Raw genomic sequence first — 21,485 nt, forward strand, 5'->3', positions numbered from 1 at the left:
ACAGGAGTGGGCATCGCTCATCAGTCCACGAGGGCCGCTGCTGCCGCTGCCACCGTGGATTAGCTCTGCCTGTTCTCGGATGGCGCACATGGAATCATCTAGCATGTCAGTTTTTGCTCTCGCTTCTTTTAAACGTTTATTTGGCTGCACTGGGTCTCAGCCGTGGTGTGTGCACTCTTGAGTCCTGGCCTGTGGGGTCTAACCCAGGACCCCGGCACCGGCAGCGTGGCATCTTTGTCCCTGGGCCACCAGGGAAGTCCTTGCTCTGACGTCTTTAGTTCAGCGTAACGTTCTTGAGATTCGTTCCCCTGTTGTTGTATGTGTTGTTACCTTATTCTTCTATCCTGAATAATGTTTCACTCACTGTGTGAGTATTCCACAGCTTGTCCGCATTTTCTGTTGGTGGATGTTTGGGTTGTTCCCCATTTTAGGCTATTGTGATCAAGGCTGCTTTGTGAACAGTCGTGTCTGAGTCTTTTTGTGGGTATTTGCTTTTATTTCTCTTGGGTAAATAAACGCCTAGAGCCCTGGAACTGCCAGCTCACAGGGCAGACTGCTCACTCTCGGAGGAGCCGCTCAGCAGCCCTGCAGCATGGTTGAACCGCTCTTGTGACCCAGCAGAGATGTACGAGCTGCTGCTATTCCGCCCCAGGCCACGCTGGGTGTTGTTGGTCTCTGCTGCAGAGATCAGACAGAGGTGTTTTATCCTCTGAGGTAGATGTAAAAAGGGAGAGTCGGTCTGTGGTGTGGGGAAGACGAGTGTGGAGAGAGGGCAGGCGGGGGTCCCATCAGGAGCTCAGGGTGGCCCGACCACTGGGTTGATGGAGGTGGGCAGATGTGGTTGGGGTCCAGGTGTGTTTTGAAGACAGGATGGGCAGGGTTTGCTGCGGGACAGGCCGTGGGATCAGAGAGAAATGAGGGTGCCTGCTGGGGCTGCTGGCGGAGCTGGGGTGCCGTTTCCCAAGACTGGGACCAGCCTGGGCTAGACTGGGAGAGGGGCGTTGACTGTGGGGAGTCAGAGGAGAGTTTTCTTTTTAAGACAGAAGGTGCTGCGTGGAGGCTGATGGACTGGAGAGTGAGGAGGGCGCACTCAGCAGTGAGGGCAACTGCCACGCCCCGTTCTGTGCAGTGAGAGGGGGTCCAGCACGCCCTTGGGGTGCGGGAGTGTGCGGGGAGAAGGCTGGAGAGGGTGAGGATGGCAGGGGGTGGGCACCAGGGGCCCTGGGGGTGGGTGGGCAGTCAGAGGAGACCCCACGCAGAGTGGCCTGTGCGCGCCTTCACCACAGCTGCAGCCTGGTTCAGGACCAGGGTTTCTCAGCCAGGGGAAAGGACGGGGGAGGCCGGTGTGCGATGTTCTTGCTGGATGGGATCGGACTCAGCACTTTGGTTCCAGACTTGGGGCTTTCAAGCTCCTCTTACTTGTAGGTTGTCTTGCTCTCTTCTGAGCAGTGTTTTTTGTCTGTTAATATCTCTGGTTGTGCGGATTCTTCGTTGCTGTGCAGGCTTCCTCTCTAGTGGCAGCCAGCAGGGACTCCTCTTGCTTGCAGTGCACGGGCTTCTCACTGTGGTGGCTTCTCTTGTTGCGGAGCACAGGCTCTAAGCTTAGCTCCAGGGCACGTGGAGTCTTCCGGGACCAGGGATCAAGCCCATGTCCGCTGCAGTGGCAGGTGGATTCTTATCCACTGTGCCAGCAGGGAAGTCCTAAACAAGGTTTGGTATGAAGAAGGAAACTTTGCCAGTCACTAGTTACTATCATGTCCGCTTGGATCAAAGGTAGAATACTTCACTCTCCCCAAGAAAAGACCTGGCTCTGACTGTTCTCAGTCATGCGTTTTGCAGGCCCAGCAACAGCTATAACCCAAATCTACCACCTTCTCTAAGAGAAGCTTAGAGGTTTGAAGAAATCAACCCTGTAATATCTAGTTAGTGATAATAAATGATAAAGTGTTTTTTTTTTTCTGTTAGTTGATTGACTAGGTAACATGAAGTACTTGGGCAGGTCTGTTCTTCACCACTGCGCCACCTGGGAAACCCACTTGGTAAATTTGGAAGGTTTTAAATATATATTTTGCTTATGGTCATAGTAAAATGTATTCACTTCTAAATTTCAGAAAAGTTGGAGAAGATTCGAGATCATGAACGAAAGGAAGAAACTTTTACACCTATGCCCAGCCCTTACTACATGGAGCTCACCAAACTGCTGTTAAATCAGTGAGTAGCTCCACGGAGCCCACAGCCCGTGCCGCCTGCATCGGTCTGGACCCCTCTCCGCCCCAGCCCTCAGCCTGGAGGCATCGGGCGCGCACACGCTGACTGGGCTCCGGCTGTCCCACTTCCCCTTGTCCTTTCCTCTGTCCTTCCCTCTCCTGGTGAACCCCTTGTTCTTTCTGTTCTGCATCCTAACCCCCGCTTGTTTCTGGACTCCCTCTAACAGTGGCTTTTCCTTCACAGCAGTCACCGTTGTTAGTCACCCTGCACCCCTTTTCTTCTTGGGGCCTGGGTGTCTGAGAGCTTCCGTCTCCTGCACAGGGAAGGGCCGGGGCTCCCGTCTGCCTGTGACCCTGAGCTGGATGGGAAGGCCCCTGGTCAGGCTCCCTGTCGGCTTCTCCCTCAGCCAGAGTGCGCTTCTGTAGAGAAGGCTGCATGGGCCTCCCCTGCCCTCTGGAGCCTCTCCAGGCTTGCAGTCCTGCTCGTGGCATTCACGCTGCATAGCCTGGCTCCCCTCTTCCTCGTCTCACAGCTCTGCAGGCCTTCCTCTCTCTCCAGGGTCTGGGGTCACGCTGGCCTCTCTCACTTCCACACGTAAGTAGAAGGTCCAGGTCCTCAGAGCACACGTGTGCGTGTCCACTGCCCCATTCCTCTGCCCAGCGAGTCCCCTGTCCCCGCCTCCTCCTGGGTTTAGCACAGGTCCTCCCCCCAGGTAAGCACGCCTGTGCTCATCCCCGTCTCCAGGGCAGCCCTTGTCAGCGCTCTGCTCTCACCGCCGTCTGCCTGGGCCGCTCCTCTGCCCCGCCCCCGTTCTCACGGGCGGGGGCCGTCTCGTGCCCCAGCAGTGCCGGGTGCTCACATGTTTGTTGCTCACGTGTTTGTCAATAAATGAATGAATCAGCGGAGAAAGCAGGCAAGTATAGACAGCGTTGCCTAGGAGCAGCTTAGAATGTAGTCTGCACAATGCCAAGCCTTTCAAACGCTGAGCACCTTTTAATTGGTGAATTCAAGGGCAGGTCCAGAACGGAAGTTGGAAGTGGCCTGCTGCCTGCTGTAGAACAGCGAGGGCTGGGGCCCCGTGCACGGCACTGCGGATTCAAGTGGAGACTTGCGTCACGTGGGCTTGTCCTTGAGTTGACCTGAGGCGGCAGTTGTGCAGTTCACAACACTCCCCTTGTACAGCCTGCTAAGTGTCCCACTAGGCAGTGGAATTGGTCCTGTAGGCCCAAGTTCTGGTTCTGTTACTGGTGTGGTGTGACAGTCTGTTAGGAGAACAGCCTGATGCAGCCCTCACGCCTGGCACTGCCCGGGGAGGGCTCCGTGGCTCGGAAGATGGAGGGACACATATTAGGGGAGAGGGTGTAGGCAGCACAGAAGGTGAAGAGCCCAGGGCTGTGGAGTGGGGCTGCTGGGACCCGCGTGCCTGCTGAGGGCAGGGGAGCGGAAGCCGTGTCCCCAGGAGGGTGTTCAGGCATGGGTGGGAGGGGGTGTCATTTGGAGGACCCAGAGGCTGCCTTGGAGGGGAGTGACTTCAGAAAGGAGAATACAGAAGCAGAGGGAAGGTCTGCGCGTCTGTAGGTTTTGAAGTTCAGAATATCATGTACACAGTTCCTATCAAACCCCCCATTTCCTTAGAGTCATTCATTCAGCGAAGGGGCCTATGTTCTGCAGTGCAGTTCACAAGGAGCTGTGGGCCTTTGTTCCTTCACCTGCTATTCAGACCGTAAGATCCACGTTTGGGTCTTAAGTCTCCTACATCAGCTTTATACCACTGACTCTCCGTCTCCACTCATGAGCTCACTGTAGCCTGCGGAGGCTCATCCAGCCTGTCGTCCCTGGAGTTCATTCCAGGAGGCCTGGTGAAGGATGTTGGCCTCTGCTTTTGTCTTAGTTTGTCCCTTCCTTTAGAGGTTAAGGTCAGTTTAAAAATGTGTCACAGGAAAGCTGTCAGTGCCCTGCGCGGACTCCAGGCCGTACTTTTACCCCAAATTTGCTACGTATGGGCGGGCTACTTATGCTGATTTGCTTTTTGTTTTGTAATTTTTGCAAACGTATCTTTGTGGTCTCTGTCCTTCACGGGCTTTTGAGGGGAGGGAAGTGCTGTGCTGTGTAGTGCAGAGGGCTGCGCCTGGCACACAGCCTCCGCCCGCTTTCCCTGGTGGGCTGTAGCCCTGGGGCATTAGCGTCAGAGGCCATGACCTCTGAGCCGGCCTTCGAAAGATGCGTTCTCGCGGGAATTGTACAGAACACAGCACAGAGCACCCAGTTACCCCTAGACAGGAAGACCAGCTCAGAGCTGCTGCCCCAATACCTCAACGTTTTTGGTGAATAAACAGAAGTCCTTGTACTGCAGGCTGCCCGGGACAGCTAAATATGAGCACAGCTGACTTGGTGAGCATACTGGCTGAATTTTCCTGGCACCAAGGTTAACTGCTAGAAATCCTTACATTTTAAAACTGAAAGGTAAAACAGACTTTGAGCCTCAAACAGCTTGTGCATTTCTGTCTAAGCAGTGTTTAGGAAGAAGCCACTTTTCCCCAGATGCTGGCTCAATTTACTGCACGCTTCCCTGTGCGACTTAGCTCACATTTTCTTCCTTTAGTGCTTCGGACAACATCCCGAAAGCAGATGAGATCCGGACCCTGATCAAGGACGTGTGGGACACTCGCATAGCCAAGTTCCGGGTGTCTGCTGACAGCTTCGTGAGGCAGCAGGAGGCACACGCCAAGGTGCGCACGACGGGCGGGGGCTCAGGGGCTGACGCCCGAGCTGGCTTTCAGAAAACCATTGCTCACTGGTTCTTTATCCAGTAGATTTAACCTTTCTTGAAATCAAAAACTCAACCAGCTGTTTTCCCTCACGTTTAGCTGGATAACTTGACCCTGATGGAGATCAACACCAGTGGGGCTTTCCTCACACAAGCGCTCAACCACATGTACAAACTCCGCACAAACCTGCAGCCTTCGGACAGCGCCCAGTCTCAGGACTTCTAGGCAGGGACCGCTTGTCCAGGCCCGTGTCTGCCGGCAAGAGGCTCCCCAGGCGGCGTGAGCGTTCGGGACATGACAGAGATACTCACGTTTCTGGAACTCTAGACCACTTCTGAATCTACGAAAAAAAGTGCAGTGAAGGAAGGAATGGGTTTATAATCTGGTTGGAAAGCAACAGGCTTACGCTCAGTTGAGACATTCTGTAATTCCTTATCTGTGTCTGGGAGCCAGCTGCCTTTTATGGGGGAAGAAAAAGCACTGGCAGAACGGGAGCGTCCCCAGCAGAGCCCCAGTCTCCTGCACGGGACAGTCGTGTGCAGCTGAGTGTTCAGTGATGTCGGGTGTTGCTTTTAAGATAAGATACAGCAGGCCAGTGACGTGGCCTTTCTCTTGGGCTACATTCAGTCTCCCACAGAGACTGTTCACACCGTGCGGGACAGCCCTGAGCACTCGGCTGGTGACGGTGACCCGTGCTTCTCATTAAGCCCCAATGCACAATAAAGGTGGAATCACCCAGTTCTCTTTGGGTTTTTTCCTGCATCACTCCCGCATGAAGGGAGCAGGCTCAGTGGCTTAAGGATCTGACAGAGCAGACTGAGAGGGTTAGCAGACAGCATGCCCTTCTGACCCCCACTCTTGGGTGTCTCTTGTTTGCTTGGCTGCTTCTGGGAAAGGGCTAAAAGGTTGTTTATCAGCAAGAAAGTAGGGGAAATGAATTCCATGTGTGTGTAAGTGAAGCTGAAGATGCGCTGCCAGGGGAGAACGGGGCCTGTGCGGTGGTTCTTGGTGGACTGAGGGGACAGCCTGCTTGAGGCAGCCGTGGCTCAGGCCAGAGTCCTGATTTTCCCTGGGAGGAGAATCTTCAGCTGTAGCACCACTTGATTCCTTACAGAAAGTACTTTCCCTCAAGTCAGGGGCGGGGGCAATGACTGTCCAGTCCTGTAATGAGTGGGTTCAATCTCCAGCTGGTTCTCGAGGGTTTCTGAAGCGGGGGTATGTGTGTGATCATGTGACCAACTGGGCCCTGCTGGTGTTTTGACCCTTCAGCGTTTAAAACTCAAGTGACTTCAAGTTACCTGGGCGCTATTCGTCCATTCCAGGTGGGTCCCCAGATGTCCCTCTAAACAGCAGCTCGTGTTTAAACACTGAAGGAAGGGCCACACACAGAGGGACTATGACCCAGAACACTCGGTCTCCATAGTTTCATCCCTTCTCCTGAAACCAGGCTGAGGTCCAGTTGAATCTGTCTTCACACTTTACTTGTAAAGCTGTAGAATTGTTATTTTTTCCCCCTTACTATAACATAAAAAAGATTTTTCTCTTAACATGATTTAGGAAGATTTTATTTTCTGGATGTTGTCAGAAATTACAGCAATATATTCATAAATACCTAATTACTACATTCAACAAATAATATTACAATACAGTTAATTCAAACAAGTACACTTAGAACAGGTTTAATTTCACAGCATCTAAACTGCCCCCAGAGTGACCGAGGCACCGTTCCTCCTCCCCCGAGTCCTGGTTGGCTGTCCTGGCAGTTAGCAGCACCACGGGCTGGTAGCATGGGCCTCCTCAGCTCAGGCAGAGTTAAGGGGTCTAGTTCAGCACTGGATCGGAAGCTGGGGGACAGGCTACTGCAAGCAGTGACGTCGATAGCGTGGCTACTAGAAGAGTAGGGGGCTGCTGCTAAGTGGCTACTCTACACTGTAAGAGGAGCAACTTCCTGTGCTAGCCATCCCCATCTGGTGGTGGGTCCCCGGAACTGTCTACACTTTTAAACCGTGGCTCAGAGGGAAACGGGGTATGTGGCTTAGATTTAGAGATGGGGCAGCATCGCGAGCTACTCGATGGAATGCCACCCCACGCACAGACTCAGATTACCTGTTGTTATTCTTTGCTAGTTTGCTAAAGGGGGCTCCTTTTAATAGTCTTTGAATTTCCCTGAGGATATAATCTTTATTAGCACTTTGCATGCTGCCAATTGTTGCATTTCCTTTAGAATATAGACTAAACTATTGGTCATTTATGTGAGATAATAGATTATGATACTTTATGCCAGTTTGCCTGTTTCTATGAAACACTCATTTTCAAATGATCAAGTCGTGCAGTGCCAAGTGTGGGAGGGAAACTCTAGTTACTACTGATCTGATTAAATGCACAGAGCCACACGACTCAGCTTTGGCAGGTACCCCTCAAATTTAGCAAAACTCCGTCAGGTCACAAAAATGCTGACACAAAAGTTCCAGAATCACTTCGAGAGAAAATTTGCTATATTTCTGAACTTTGTCTTTCAAAAAACTCAATGTGAAATAGCTGAACAAAAAGCTTTAGGGATTCCATATTTGTCAGCTTTTAAGCCTAAACTGAAAAAAGACTGATGCTACTCACTGTTCTTTTGGAAGAAGAGTTTTCAGGTTATAAACTGTTCAGTGGGGGGCATGATTGGGTATGCTGTCTCCCAGAGAGGCGCACTTCTGTTTTCACAAGACCCTCTGTTACCTTTTTCTTTCTTCATGTTGCCTTACTGGTCTGTATTTATATTCTGATTGTCATATTACTTGTTGAGCCCTAGGATATTCGGAGATCCTCACAGGTAGGTGGGGGAGGGGGTGCCACTCGGAAGGGGAAAGCTGTTAATACCCGCTCAGGGACAGAGCTGCCACCCCTGGTCAGCTGTCCTTTAACCTGTGTGCCACGAACTCCTCCCCAACCAACACACGGCAGCCAAGGGCGCCCCCCGCCAGGTGGTGAGGGGTCGGGGCTGTGCTTTTCCCATCAGGTCTGTTCTTCCCTTTGCTTCTAGCCAAGGCCCTTTACCAGCGCCCAGGAGCAAAGGCATCCAGACGTTTTCTATGATGGAGGAGGATGACTGGTGGGAAGTGCCAAGATGTAAGCCTTAGGCCTTCAGAACAGCAAGCAGGTTCTAAACAGAGAAATTCAGTGATGTTTTGCCCTGCCTCTTGGCAGTGAGGCTCCCTCTAAATACCTGTCCCCACCTGTGGCACGTGGTGCTCTCCGTGTCTCTGCTGGGAAGAGGCCCCCAGAACAGCTCTCAGTTCTCAAGTCATTTCTGTAGAGAGGAAAGCACTTGCTGACTGCTGATAATACTGGCGGCACTTTTTGTCTGAGTTTGCTAATAACTGGAAGATTGTTGGCAGGCATACAAAGCAAACTGCGTGGGAACAGATAAAGTGACACAGTGCCATCTGCCAGCAAGCTGTTCTGCACAGCTAAGGTCTGGGCTGAGGGCGTGGCCACTGGTCACAGCGCCTGGCCTTCCTGAAGGTCAGCCAGCCCGTCCCCAGGCCGGGGCGGAGGGGCGCACGTGGCCTGACGTGTGGTCCCCTCCCCTCCCCCAGGCACACCGACCACGGGCTGCCTTGGCCTCCGGTTTAGGCCCACTGGGGCAAGAGCTGCCTTTCTGATCTAGACGCAACCCAGCCTGAACCAGCAGCAACTGCGGCAAGGAGGGTGGGCTCCCTCGGCCCCGCGCTTCGCCCTGATACGATTATCCCCGTTTCCAGAGGCTCCTGCGCTCATCACAGTGAGCCCACGAGGAGAGGTTCTGGCGCACGTAGCTCACCCTGCCTTTAGGCTGTTTGGAAGCTCTGCATCTAAACCAGGCCCCTCCTCCTGCTCAGACTGCTGTAGACACCTTGGCACCGTCACAGAAACTGCGCCCACCTCAAAGGTTCTCCTCACGGAGTGCGCGTGTGAAGCTGCACGCACACGCCTGCCTGGTTCCCGCTGGAGACCAGCAGCGCTCGCAGGCTGGGGCAGCCGGGGAGGGCCCGGCGAGAGGGAAGAGGAACCATGGCTTTCCACATCACTCTCTGGTGCAACTCAAAAATGAAGTGCTCGTGTAGGCGCCAGTGGTAAGCTCTTTTTACTTTTCTTCTTCTTTAATTTTTAAAAACACGTCAATAACGTCCTGACCAGCAGCAGTACAAACACTAAAAGCAAGGCTTGGTTTTTTTTTTTTGCCCAGAAAAACAAAACAAAAACAAAACCCCCAAACAGGAAAACAAACAACAAAAAATCCCCCCAAACCACATATTAAAAATGGCAGGCTTTTTATAACAATAATTAAAGTAATAAAAACATACAAAACTTTGTTTTTTAATATATATACACAGTACAAGGCTGAAGCACCTTTGACTTTTCTCTCAAAATTGACATTTGTATGAAAACACCCCCGCCCCCCCGCAGTAACAATCGGGTGGGTGTGGATCAATGTACACATGGAGCTCTGGACACTTTCCCCCATGAAGGAATAACAGGTACCTTCAGTCTGGCGATTCACTTTAGGTAAGAGCTTTTCCGGGGAAAAGCCTTTGGGTGAGGCTTCGGTTCTGTTGCTTTGTGTGCTCCTAGGACCTGTTGCTTTCAGGAAAATTTTGCAGGAAAAATAACTGAAACAAATAAGCCCTTTACTTAGAATGCACCCCACCTTCCTTCTGCTGGAGCAGGTCTCAATCCCGGGGAGGAGTGAGACCAGCCACCCCACGGCCAGAGCAGCCCGGGTTCCTGAGGCCAAAGGACCTGGCGACACGAGACGCACACCGACGGTCCGTGCCACTCACGCGCCCTGGGGCTGGGAAACAGTCAGAGCTTAGTGTTGGTGACGGAGCCTTCATCTCGAGACTAAAAAATGACAACGCTGGAAAGGGTAAAACCGCCTTTAAAAAGGAAAAAACTATGGGCATCTTACACGGGTTGCTTGCCGAATGACAAAGGTGATTCAACTGCATTGAAGTCAAGGCGAGTTCGTTCTTTTTTTCTGGAGCCTGGAATCCTTTGCTTCATGCATGGCACATTCTCTTTTTTTTTTTTTTAAGCGTCAAACCTCCCAGTGAAAAATATTAAATATTCAAGGTAATAAAATAGATAATATTTCTATACTATAGGTTCGGCCTAGTGCAAGGGAAACCGTCACCTCGGGTAACCCTTGAAGTAGCCTCTAGGCCAATGCATTGCAGGCAACGCAAGGCACTTCCGTAAGTGGTCCAGTTCCGCCTGGAGCCGCTCCCGTTCTGAAACGATCTTCTGTTTCTGGCTCCTCAGCTCCTGGAGAGAGATTCGTGTCAGACCCGCAGTTGACACAGTAAGGAAGGCTGTGGGATGCGCTCTAACTGCCCCCAGTATCTCCCAGCGGCAGCGTCTGCTGCTCTCGCAGCTTCAGCCCCGTCACTGTCAAGCTTCTGCCACTTCAGGAGTGGCCAAGATGTTCAAGCCCCAAACAGGACAGCACCCATCCCGTGGGCGGGAGGAGGCCGGCAGGGCTCTCACTGTCACGGCTGTGTGTAGGGGGTCCATCCTGTCCTTCCCGCGGGTGGGAGGAAGCCGGCGGAGTTCTCGCTGTCACGGCTGTGTGTATGGGGGTCCATCCCATCCCAAGAGCTCTCCCCTCTCCCTCCATTCTCCTGAGCACGTCACGGGGGGAGACTGACATGGGCAGTGCACCAGCCCCCACCCTTCCAGATCCATGTTCTGCAAACAGATGACACTCCCTCCTCAGGTGATTCCTGAATTTACCCCCTATCTCTCAAGAGCACAACTTCCCTTTAAAACTTGTCTGTATGGGTGCTCCTGAACCCAGACTCGAAAGGCTGAACGGGAATAACCACTGTGGAGTCAAGAAAGCCCCCCGGAGCCAGTCTGATCCCTGAGACTCACCGCCATGCTGTGGGAGAGCTGCTCGGCCGTGAGGCTGAGGCTGTAGTGCTGCGCCTCCAGCCGCCTGCACTGCGCCTGCAGCACCTGCCGCTCCAGATCTTGCTCTGAAAAGACAAGCCGGTGTGACGTCTCCTGTGCGCAGGGCCCAGGGCCCGGCACGCGGCCGCCTCTCTCCAGAGCAGCTGGCCGAAGCTCTCCCCTTTGGACCACATGGCTCCCTGCCCTGTCGATTGAGCTGGCGACTAGATGTCACTAAAGTGACCCAGCCCAGTGGAGTAAAGACCAAGGACGCAGCGTCCAAGGGCAATGTAAGGGGTGCAGCTTAGGGAATAGTAACAACTTACAGCCTTAATTTGCATTTTTCAAGAAAGATAAAAGGGTTAGACACGAAAACTTTTAAGCTGTTAGAAATTTATAGTTTTAACAAGTAAAGTAAAACCTCTGCCTTTCCGAAAAATACTGAGCTTCAAATCTTCAAGGATAAATCTCTGTTTTAACAGTCTCTTCAATAAGTGGTGCTGAGAAAACTAGACAACTGTATATAATAATGAAGCAGAACACTAACACCATATGCAGAGGTACATTCAGAATGGACTGAAGACCTAAATGTGAAGCTGGTTATTATAAAAACCCTTAGAGAAAAACATGGGCAGGAGAATCTTTGACATAAATTGCAACAAGCTCTTTTGATCCACCTCCTAAAATAATGAAAACAAACACAAACGGTGGGCCCAAATTAAACTTCAAGGCTTTTGCAGCAAAGGAAACCATAAAACAAAAAGATAACCCACCATACAGGAGAACGTATTTATAAAAGATGCAACCAATAAGGAATTTAATCTCCAAAATATGCAAACAGCTCATGTAGCTCAATATTTTAAAAAAAAAACAACCTAATCAAAAAATGGGTGAAGATTCCGCCCCCCGCCTCCCACCTTATTTTTCTTAATGAATCTTGGGTTCCCTGACCAGGGATTGAACCCACACTTTCCTCACTGGAAAGTGGATTCTTAAGCACTGGACCACCACCTCACCATCTGGGTGAGCATCTAGATAGCTATTTTTCCAAAGAAGACATAAAGATGGCTGAAAAGATGCTCAACATCACTAATTATCAGAGATGAAAATCAAAACCACCACCTCACCCCATTCAGAATGACCATCATCAAAAAACCTTCAGTAAATGCTGGAGAGGGTATGGAAAAAAGGAACCTTCCTACTCGTGGGTGGGAATATAAACTGCTGCAGCCACTATGAAGAGGACTATGGAGGTTCCTTTAAAAACTAAAGAGACCTACCATACGATTCAGCAATGCCAACCCTGGGGGCTATATATCTGGAGAAAACAATAATTTGAATAGATACCTGCAATCTTATGTTCACAGCAGCACTTTAAACAGCCAAAACATGGAGGCAACCTAAATGTCCATCAACAGAGGAATGGATAAAGAAGATGTGGAACATATGTACAGTGGAATACTACTCAGCCACAGGAAAAATGAAATGCCATTCACAGCGACATGGATAGACCCACAGATGGTCATACCGAGTGAAGTAAGCTAGAGAAAAACACGTATCACAAATATGATTCCACATATATGCGGAATCTAAAAAAAAATGGTACCTATGAAGTTATTTACAACACAGAAATAAAGTCAGAGATGCAGAGAACAGCCTTCTGATTATGGGGGTGGGGGATAAATTAGGAGATTGGTTTTAACACAGAGAACTCTGCTCAAAATTCTAATGGCCGATATGGGAAAAGAACGTAAGAAAGGGTGGATGTGTGTTTAACAGACTGATTTTGCTGTATACCTGGAACTAACAAATAACTATACATACTTCAATAAAAAAAATATAGGCATTGATACTCTTTGTTATGGCTGCTGCTGCTAAGTCGCTTCAGTCGTGTCCGACTCTGTGCGACCCCATAGACGACATCCCACCAGGCTCCCCCGTCCCCGGGATTCTCCAGGCAAGAACACTGGAGTGGGTTGCCATTTCCTTCTCCAGTGCATGAAAGGGAAAAGTGAAAGTGAAGTCGCTCAGTCGTGTCCGACTCTTCGCGACCCCATGGTCTGCAGCCCACCAGGCTCCTCCATCCATGGGGTTTTCCAGGCAAGAATACTGGAGTGGGGTGCCAATGCCTTCTCCATTGTTATGGCTATGAGGGCATTCTTTTTGATTGTATTGAATACTTAGCTGGTTTTACGATGCTTATTTCAAAATATCCGAAATGATCGTGATATTCATGATAAAAACTTCTCTACTGTATGGTAATAAGTAGAATCTGGAAGTGGTGACGGCCAGGGTTCTGACGTTCTGGAGGCCGACAAGGGCTGGCCTCCTGTGCTGAGTGCTGTGCCAGGAGGATCGGAGCCTGTGGGCATGTTCTGAGACACACAGCCCGCAAGGTGTGCCAGAGGGAGACCTGGGCTCGGCTGGGTGAAACACTGCCTTTTCTAAACAGGGCGAGGACGGACAGAATGTTCAGAAGTGCAACAGGACTCAGCAGGCAAGCAGGCCTAGGTCCACGCTGTCACGCCGGGTGGGGCAGGCGCTCTGTGCCTAGGTTCCTCAGGGAGGACGTCTGTCCCTGAGGGATAGCTATTGCAAGCTAGCCCGGGCACCCCAGAAGCCCGAGGAGCGGTTCTGAGGCTCCTGTCTGCCTGTGGCCCAGGAGCCCGGGGTCTTGTCACTCCAACAGTCCCCAGCCTGGCGATGGAGACCGGCACCCATCGTGAGCCCGCGGAGCCTCCTGGCACACCCTCCCCGGCCCTCCGTACCTTCCACGTGTTCCTGGTAAGCTTCCAAAATGGCCTCGATCCCCTGCCACTTGCGCCTGGGCGGGTCCTCGTCGTCGTCCTCTCCATCGTCCTCCTCCTCCGAGTCCGGGTCCATCTCCTGCGCCAGGGGGCCCTTCCTGCTGGCGGGGGGCTCCTGCTGCCCGTTGTGCTGGGGCGGAGGAAGGCGGCTGGAGGACTGCAACTCGGGGAGGTTGTAGTGGACGGATGCGTCAACCTTGTGGTTCTGCTCCGCCGACAGCACAGCTGCGCTTCCTGAGGAGAGAGACGGCTGTCACAGGGCCCCCGGGGCGGTCACAGGGCCCCCCGGGACACGCCCCGGGGGCAGGCAACGCCGTCAACAGGTCCCGGCAGACATGACGGAGCGGCGCGAGGCCTCTACCCTTCGGAGACCAGAGGCGGCTCCATCAGAAAGGCTGGAGCGTGCCGCCGCAATGGCGGCAGAGCTGGGTCCAGGTCACCATGCTGTGCCGACGCGCTCAGCTGGGTTAGGCTATGAGCCGCGCTGCACTGGTCTGTAAAGCGTCTGCACCCTCCCCCAGGACACACAGGCGCTCCAGTCCCGGAGCACACCCCGTGCTACCAAGAGTCTGAGCAGGCTGGGCCTGTCTAGACCGGGTCTGCTCCGCCTCCCGGTGCGGACAGCAGCCTTGGGCAGTCAGTGGACCCGTAAGGCCCAAAGTGGCAGGGGCTGGATGATGCTCAAGTCCTGAGGAAACAGGCAAGTGTAAAGTCAGGGAAGGGGTGAGATCAGGCAGGAAAAGTTAAGTCCATAAGCTTGCCGGAAAACCTCTGTGGGTGTGTCTTAGAGGGAGCACGGGGGTTTAATCTAGCCAAAACATTTCCCCTCTTGAAAAATATGACTCCTAACTCACAACAAAACATCCAACAGAGGACAGTTTTGTTTTGCCCTTTTTTTAAAATCCACATCAAAACCACTACCCTTCGCTTTTTCATTTCATCCCTGCTGACAGCATTATTTTACCTGAAGGATACTGACACTGTCAGACCTGTTTATCTAAAAATGCTTCTCTGTCTATTCAGTTTTTTTTAGGAGGAAAATTTTTAAAATTGTTTTGGCAAAATAATGTGAAAATAATCATATAATTTTCTCTGGGCTGTTGCTCCCTGAGCATTCTTTTCTAGTCAGTTTCAACCTTTGATTCAGTGGGAATCAAACGTACTGACCCCTGTACTCTGAACTGTAGTGACTCCCACACGGAGATGTCCAAGGGGCATCTCGACTCCGGGGGCTCAGGCACAGACCAGAGCAACCAGCATGTCCCACCAAGTGCCGCTGGGTCTGGTGCTCAAGCGACAGTGGTGCTCCCAGGTGAGTCTGCGGGCAGGCTGGGAGATCCGTGCACCGTGAAAGGCGTGGATCCTATTTTTGCTGAAAAGGCTCCTCCCTTGTCATTACTTTTTTTTTTTTTTACAAAAAAGTCAAATGACTTCTGCTGGGAGGCAGAGCCTGCCTCTAACACCAGGTGCCGTGGCCCCAGTCCTAGCGGCCTCCTTACCTTTGTGCTTCTGCAAGGCCTTCTGGGTGGACTGCAGGACGGACTCGTGGAACTGGTGCGCAAACTCTTCTGCCACAAAGGGCTCCCACGGCTTGCTCTTTCCGTTGATGCTGTGCGACAGCGGCACGGGGATGTCCTTGGGTGCAGGGCCCCGGACGTAGTGGAGCATGCTCAGGCTCTTCTTGCCCCCGGGGGCCTCACTCGGCCTGGCCTTCTCACCGCTGGCGGGGGCTGGCTCCTGGATGCGCTCCGGAGGCCGGAGCTGTTCCAGCCTCCCAGGCTCCGTGGCCTTCGGGACGTCAGACAAGGAGGCGGCAATGCCCACAGGCTTCTCCGTGTCCAGGGAGGCTTGCTGCGTGGTGGGTTCTTAAGAGACAGAAAGCGAGGAACATGGTCAGACCTACATGTGAACAGGCTGACCCTGATCTCTAACCTAGGACAGAGGACCCGGACTCCGGAGCCATTTAATTAAAGGTCAGCGTGCAATGTTTGGTCTGAGACGGGGTGTGTTTAAGCAGCAAGGCCATCCTTGAAAGGTGCCCCAGGAAGGCGTCTGGGAAGAAGAAGAATGTGAAGGAAGGAGCAAGTCACTTCTAGTCATCCGAGAGCCAGGAAGTTACACAGCCGGATCCAGAGAGAAAGACTGAATTAGGAGCCAAGAACAGGGCCGGACCACCACCATTTCCTGCTTCGTCGGCAGGACAGCAGAGTCAGAGCCGTGAGAGACAGAGAGACAGAGAGAGAAAGCTGGTATCACAGGGCCTGTGAGACACACGCCAGGAGCACACAGCCCAAGCGGCAAGTGCTGAAACTGAAACCCGGGCCACGGTGGGGGGAACAGACGGCGGCCCAGCCACACCCGCCACCAGGCTGAGTCCGCTGGAGGAGCCAGGACCCCCACACCCCTGAAAGCGTGACTGCTGACACCGTGCTCTGCTGAGATCTTCCCACGCGCAGGAAGCTTGAGAGAGAGAAGGGAGAGGAAGAAAGAAGCCCGCCGTGTCCGGGAGGAAGATGACCTGGGGTGGTCGGTGGCCTGCGGCCCTGGGCACCCCCGGGACAGTCCCGGGGGTGGCGGATGGGGCTGGCCTTACCGCTCAGGGACACGGCAGGACTGTCCCTCGGAGAGGTCCTGAGCGGGTCTGCCACCGCAGCGGACAGCGCCTTCTGCTTCATGGCCTGGAGCAGCTCAACAAGCCTCTCTTTGTCTGTGAGAAAAGCAGCCCGAGATTACCGGTGGGGATCGCACCACTCCTGAGCAGGCAGAGGAGCAGGAGTGTGGCTCAGGCCGCGGCCGGCAGGCGTGAGTCCTTCGGAATGAGACACGAAGCCGCAGGCACAGGCTGGCTTTAGAGGAAGAATGTTCACTTTAGAGCCTGGACTCCTCACTGTCGCCACCTGACGGTTCAGGTGTTCCAAGAACAACGGTGCGCGCGTGTGGCGAGTCACAGGTACCTGCAAGCCTCTGTGGGTGAGTTCTCATTTTTAAATAGTTGGCCCCAACACAGGAAGCAACCCCGGAAGCCACACCGCGCCTCGGGGCGGGCAGGCTCTCTCCTGGGGCGGTCCACTCCCCGCTGCTCCGGCCGCAAGCGTGGCTCCCATGACAGCTGCCACCAGGGAAGAGGGACACACACACCCCCCCTGTGACCCCGCAGTTCAGGGGCCCCTTGCCGAACTTCCTTAGGACTTGAGTCAGGCCAAGAGATGCGCTTCTCAAAACCCATCACGTTCCCAGGGACGTGTCCTGGTCCCATCACTGCCTCTTTAAGGGAGAGCAGGAATCCACATCCACCGGATCGGCCCAGAATGAACGAAATGAGTGAAAGCAACTAAAATGACCGATAAGCACTCTTGCTTTCCTCTGACTTCCTTCCAGAAAGAGGTGACCAGGCCTCAGCAAGGGGGGACAGTGTGGGCGTGCGGCCCAGAAAGGTCAAGTTTTCCCCTGCTGCTGAGCAAGGACAAGGTGCAGACCAAGGAAGGGGGTGCCCCAGAAGGCGAGTTCAGATTCCAGCCCAGTCAGCCCCTCGTGGCCAGACCGGTCCGGAAGGGCGAGCTGTCCACACACGGTGGGTGTTGGCCCGGCCCTGCCCTGTGGCTGCGGACCACCCACACCTCCTGCCATCAGAACGTGAAACGGCAGCCACGTGAGCCGCCCGCGAAGCGGAGACCCAGCGACCACAGGCACCGGAAGACCTGGCCGGGGACAAGAGCGGGTGGGAGTCCACGGCTGATTACACAGGACACCAGCCACCTTCAGTTTCACGGGACGACACAAGAGAAAACACGCTCTGGAGGGGCTGTGTGAGTTCCCGACGGAGAGGGGCGTGGTGGCGAAGAGACGGGGGACGAGTCCGTGAGAGCCGAGGGGCGGCTTCAACCCCAAGAGCCCATGGCCCCGCTGCTTCCTCAGAGACCCCCAGCCGCCCCGGTGAGCCCGCCCCGAGGCCCGGCCCGGCCCCACCCCACCTCACCTTTCCTCTTCTCGGCGCTGATGTGGGTCAGGTTGAAGATGGTCAGGAACTTTTTCTTCTCCTCGAAGTTGGGGCTGCTGTTCATGTCGTCAGGGCTGTAGCGGGTGGACAGCGCTAGTCTGGGCGAAGGCGTCTGCCGCTTGCTCCGTGCCGTGGGGGGCGACGGGCTGCGCTCTCTCAGCATCCGCCGGCGCTTCCTCCGCTTCTGGGTCAGCAAGTCCTCCTTCTGCTGTTGGGTGGTCAAGCCAAAAAGTTGCAAAAACTCTAGCTTCTAGATTGGGAAAGAAAACAAATGAGGTTGAAACCATGGGCAGAGGCTCCCGCTGACCCCGGGGCCTCCTGGGCCTCGAAGGCTGCGCTGTGGACACTCCGGGCTGGCCCGGGGAGGGGGAAGAGGGCGCCCGGAAGGCGTCCCAGCCGGCGCGGGGAAGCCGAGAGGGGGTGCCCGCAGCCCAGCCCAGGGCCCGACAGCGGCGAGACCACAGATACCTCGGAGGACGTGTCCAGTTTGAGGGGCGGCTGCTCGGCCACGCAGCGGAGGTGGGCCCTGACCTCCTCTTCGTCGCTCTCGTCGTAGGAGTCATCCAGGTCGTAGTAGTATCCTGGAGGCAGGAAAGGAGCTCTTCAGCCAGGCAAGGGAGCTCGCCTCTCCAGGGGATGCACACGGGGCACCCCTCAGACCCGAGAGCCCACCTGCAGGCCAGGCCCCGCTGCCCCTGGCCACCCCCAACCCTGGGCCCTGCGTCCGTTAACCCCCTAGCCCCAGGCCTCTCAGGGCTGGCGGTGGGGGCAGGAGGTGGGCACCAGGGCTGACAGAGCCCCAGCAGGGGACTGTCCTTCACGCTGGCCCGGGGACAGGGCAGCCTAGGTCTTTCTGCACGTCCACTCCCCTCCTGCTCAGGAGGGCCAGGGCACTCGGGCCCCCCCGTCCGCGGGAAGGCACAGTCCCATGCAGAACAGCAGAGCCCGAGGGCCCAGGGCCGACCCCGCCGCCTCACAGGTGAGTGGAGGGACGGCCCTTCTGGGACCAAACACGCGCTCCTCATGTGGCCTCGGGCCACGCTTCTGGCTGCGAGGCTGGGCTCGGCACTTAGCAGAAGGAGCTGGGCTGGGACCCCTGGTCCCGCCTGGCTGTTGAGAGGCTGTGCGGGTGGGAGGTGCCACGCTTGCCCTGGGCCTGCTCTCCTGTTCTCTGTGGCTTTCCGGGGAACCCCAGGGCGCTGCTGGCTGAGTCCCACGCCACTTGGCGCAGGAGCGAGGAAGGGAGACCAGACCTTTCTCCTGGGCCTCCCGCCGCCGGCGCTCCTCCAGGTCCAGCTTGCTGACCAGCCTCCGGCGCTGTTGCAGGAACTCGTCGTAGACGTAGGCAGGGTCGGGGCCCCTAGGCGGCGGGGGCCGGTAGGGCGAGCCTGGCTTCAGAGGTCCGGGGGGCTCCCCAAAGGCGGCCGGCGGGGCGAGTGAGGCCCGGGGCTGGCCCAAGACAGTCGGGGCGGCCGGCTCGAGCTCCGCCAGGAAGGGCCCGGGCCCCGGGGGAAGGCCTGCGGCTCCAGGGCCCCCGGCTCCCGGGGCGGCGGCGGCGGGTACTTGTCCAGGGGGGTGGCCTCGCGCTTGCGGGGCCCCTCCTCTGCCTTCTCCGGGCAGTAGACCCTCTCCACCTTCACCAGTGGGACGGCAGCCGGGCGGCTGGGCTCGAATGGGGCGGGGTGGCCGTGCGGTGGGTGGCCCTCGGGGGCGCGCCGCGGCTCCAGCGAGCTGTCCATCAGGGACACAGGGTTCCAGAGGGCCGTGGGCATCGAGTGGTGCTGGGGCTTGGGTGAGATGAGCGGCGGGGGCCCGCCAAAGTGCTGCGGGGGCTCACGGCTGCCCGGCTCGTGGCGGTTCGGTCCCGGCCTAGGGGGATGGGGGCAGGAGCAGCTGTCAGCCAAGGGCCCGGGCTGGGAGCCCCCAGCCAGTACTGGGGTGGGGGTGAGAAGGTCTCCTGCAGGCCCCCTCTCCAGGGCTGGAGGGAGAACGTGCCTTTCACCCTGGAGCCAAGGGACCCACATCCTCCGCAGGCTGATGCAGACCAGGTTCCCGGAGGACCCAAGGCGTGCCACCCGTGGGAGATGGTGGGGGTGGGCCGACCTCTTCTCCCCGCACTGTGCTCACAGACGGCGGCATGAGACCAGCCTGAGGGGTCTGCCCAGCAGAGTGGACTGGGGGATACCCTCCGAGGAGACCCTCATGGCCAGCTACTCCCCATTGGTGGTCCCCGTCAGGACCGAAGCAACCCCACATGCCCGGGGAGCAGCATCTACACCCAGAGGGTCTCTGAGGACCAGACCGGGGCCTGTCCCGAGAGCCAGGTCACCAGCAGAGCACACGACCCTCCCACTGGCCTCAGACCAGCAGCTCTGCCTCAAGGCTGAACCAAGTGCCTCTCTCCCTGGTGCATTTAAAACAAAATTCAAATTCAACCTTCAGAAGACTACATGGCTGCTGTTTTTGCCAAAGTTTACCTACAATTTTTTAAGGGAAGCCCCATGCTGCCAAGGTGACCGAGGGCAGGATCTGAGGGGACTGGAGGGGAAAGAGCAGAGGCCACAGCAGGCACACGAGGCAGGTGCCCAGGGCTCCTCCTGCCTGAGGAAGGGGCCGGCTCACCACAGCCCCTGAGGCTCCTGCACTGCTGCTGGGCAAATACCAAAGGGGACCAGCTGCATCAAAAAGCTGTGAGTCTCTAAGTAAACGGCAAAGGCATAAAACCTGGTACCAGAATAAATAACTTCCTGCACTGGAGCCAAGCACAGACTGGTTTTCTAGCTCTGATCACAGGGCCCCAAAGGAACGTCACGCTGCCATGGGGACCACCTGGCCAGGGGTCAGAGGCCACACCTGCTGGGGCAGCAGCCCACAGGCCCTGACAGCTGCACTGGGATCCTGGGGCCCCAGGCCGAGGGAGGCAGCGTGCCCTGGACTCATCAGGAGATGGTGGACGTGTACCACCGGCTCGCCCGGTTCCTTACGGGGTCACGGGAGCAGAGGGCAGCTCAGAAGTAGAGGAGACAGCCCTTGTGTGGCCCCAAGTGGGCCTAGAGCAGCAGAGGGACCACGTGCAGCAGACGGTCCAGCCTGGCCGAGCAGCACGGAGACCCAGCCAGGGGCCCCAGCATGGTTCACTCCTGGCCACACCCAGCTAGCCGGGTGAATCCACCCCGGGCACCCTTACCAGTGGATGCCGAGGCAGGGGCTTGGATGGGTCAGCCACGCCCAGGATATAGAAACCCACTGGCCAGCAGAAGCTGGGACAAAGAGGGAGGGAGCCAAATGGACACTCACACCTCCATCCCAGACACCTCGAGTATTTCTCATCCTGAGAAGGCGGCACCATGGACGCCGAGGGCTGGGAAGAAGCTCAGAAGCCCTCCTGCCTGAACTCTGTGCACAGCAGAGGAGATGGGGGCAGGGCCCAGCGTCCCCCAGGCTTAGTCCCGTTCCTGCCACCAACTCTGGCTGAGGGTCTCCACCTGGGCCTTCGGAAGGAGCCCTGGAGGGATGGTGGGGTGGGGTGGGGGGGACACGGGGTGACAGCCAGATCAGCAGGCAGGGGCAGCGAGGCCCCGGGTCAGCTCTGAGAAGGGGCCCAGCTCACAAGGTGAGTGTCGGCAGCCAGGGTCCCAGAGACAGGTTCAAAAGCCTCTCGGAAAAAATTTTTTTTACAACAGGGCAGGAAAAAATGGGTTATTTTAATTATAAAAGCAATAAAATTAACTTTTTGTATGATTAAAAATCAAAGGGAGTCCCCTTCTCATTCCAGTTTGGACAGAG

General features: G+C 55.5%; 2 protein-coding genes across 2 annotated transcripts in view; one reads left to right on the forward strand and one right to left on the reverse strand.

The window, feature by feature from the left end:
• Nucleotides 1-5,717, forward strand: part of GINS2 (GINS complex subunit 2) — a 34,619-nt gene extending 28,902 nt beyond the window's left edge. The window contains exons 3-5 of the mRNA XM_027513881.1: nt 2,112-2,211; nt 4,811-4,937; nt 5,076-5,717. Coding sequence (XP_027369682.1) covers nt 2,112-2,211; nt 4,811-4,937; nt 5,076-5,201 — 353 coding nt within the window. The 3' untranslated portion in view covers nt 5,202-5,717. The remainder of the gene's footprint in view (nt 1-2,111; nt 2,212-4,810; nt 4,938-5,075) is intronic.
• An 808-nt stretch (nt 5,718-6,525) lies between these two features.
• GSE1 (Gse1 coiled-coil protein) overlaps nt 6,526-21,485 on the reverse strand; it is a 395,207-nt gene continuing 380,247 nt past the window's right edge. The window contains 9 exon segments of the mRNA XM_027513880.1: nt 6,526-10,268; nt 10,878-10,981; nt 13,664-13,936; nt 15,202-15,567; nt 16,296-16,409; nt 17,679-17,949; nt 18,168-18,280; nt 18,953-19,210; nt 19,213-19,568. Coding sequence (XP_027369681.1) covers nt 10,134-10,268; nt 10,878-10,981; nt 13,664-13,936; nt 15,202-15,567; nt 16,296-16,409; nt 17,679-17,949; nt 18,168-18,280; nt 18,953-19,210; nt 19,213-19,568 — 1,990 coding nt within the window. The 3' untranslated portion in view covers nt 6,526-10,133.

This window comes from Bos indicus x Bos taurus, chromosome 18 (genome assembly GCF_003369695.1).
Source record: "Bos indicus x Bos taurus breed Angus x Brahman F1 hybrid chromosome 18, Bos_hybrid_MaternalHap_v2.0, whole genome shotgun sequence".
Lineage (NCBI taxonomy): Eukaryota > Metazoa > Chordata > Mammalia > Artiodactyla > Bovidae > Bos > Bos indicus x Bos taurus.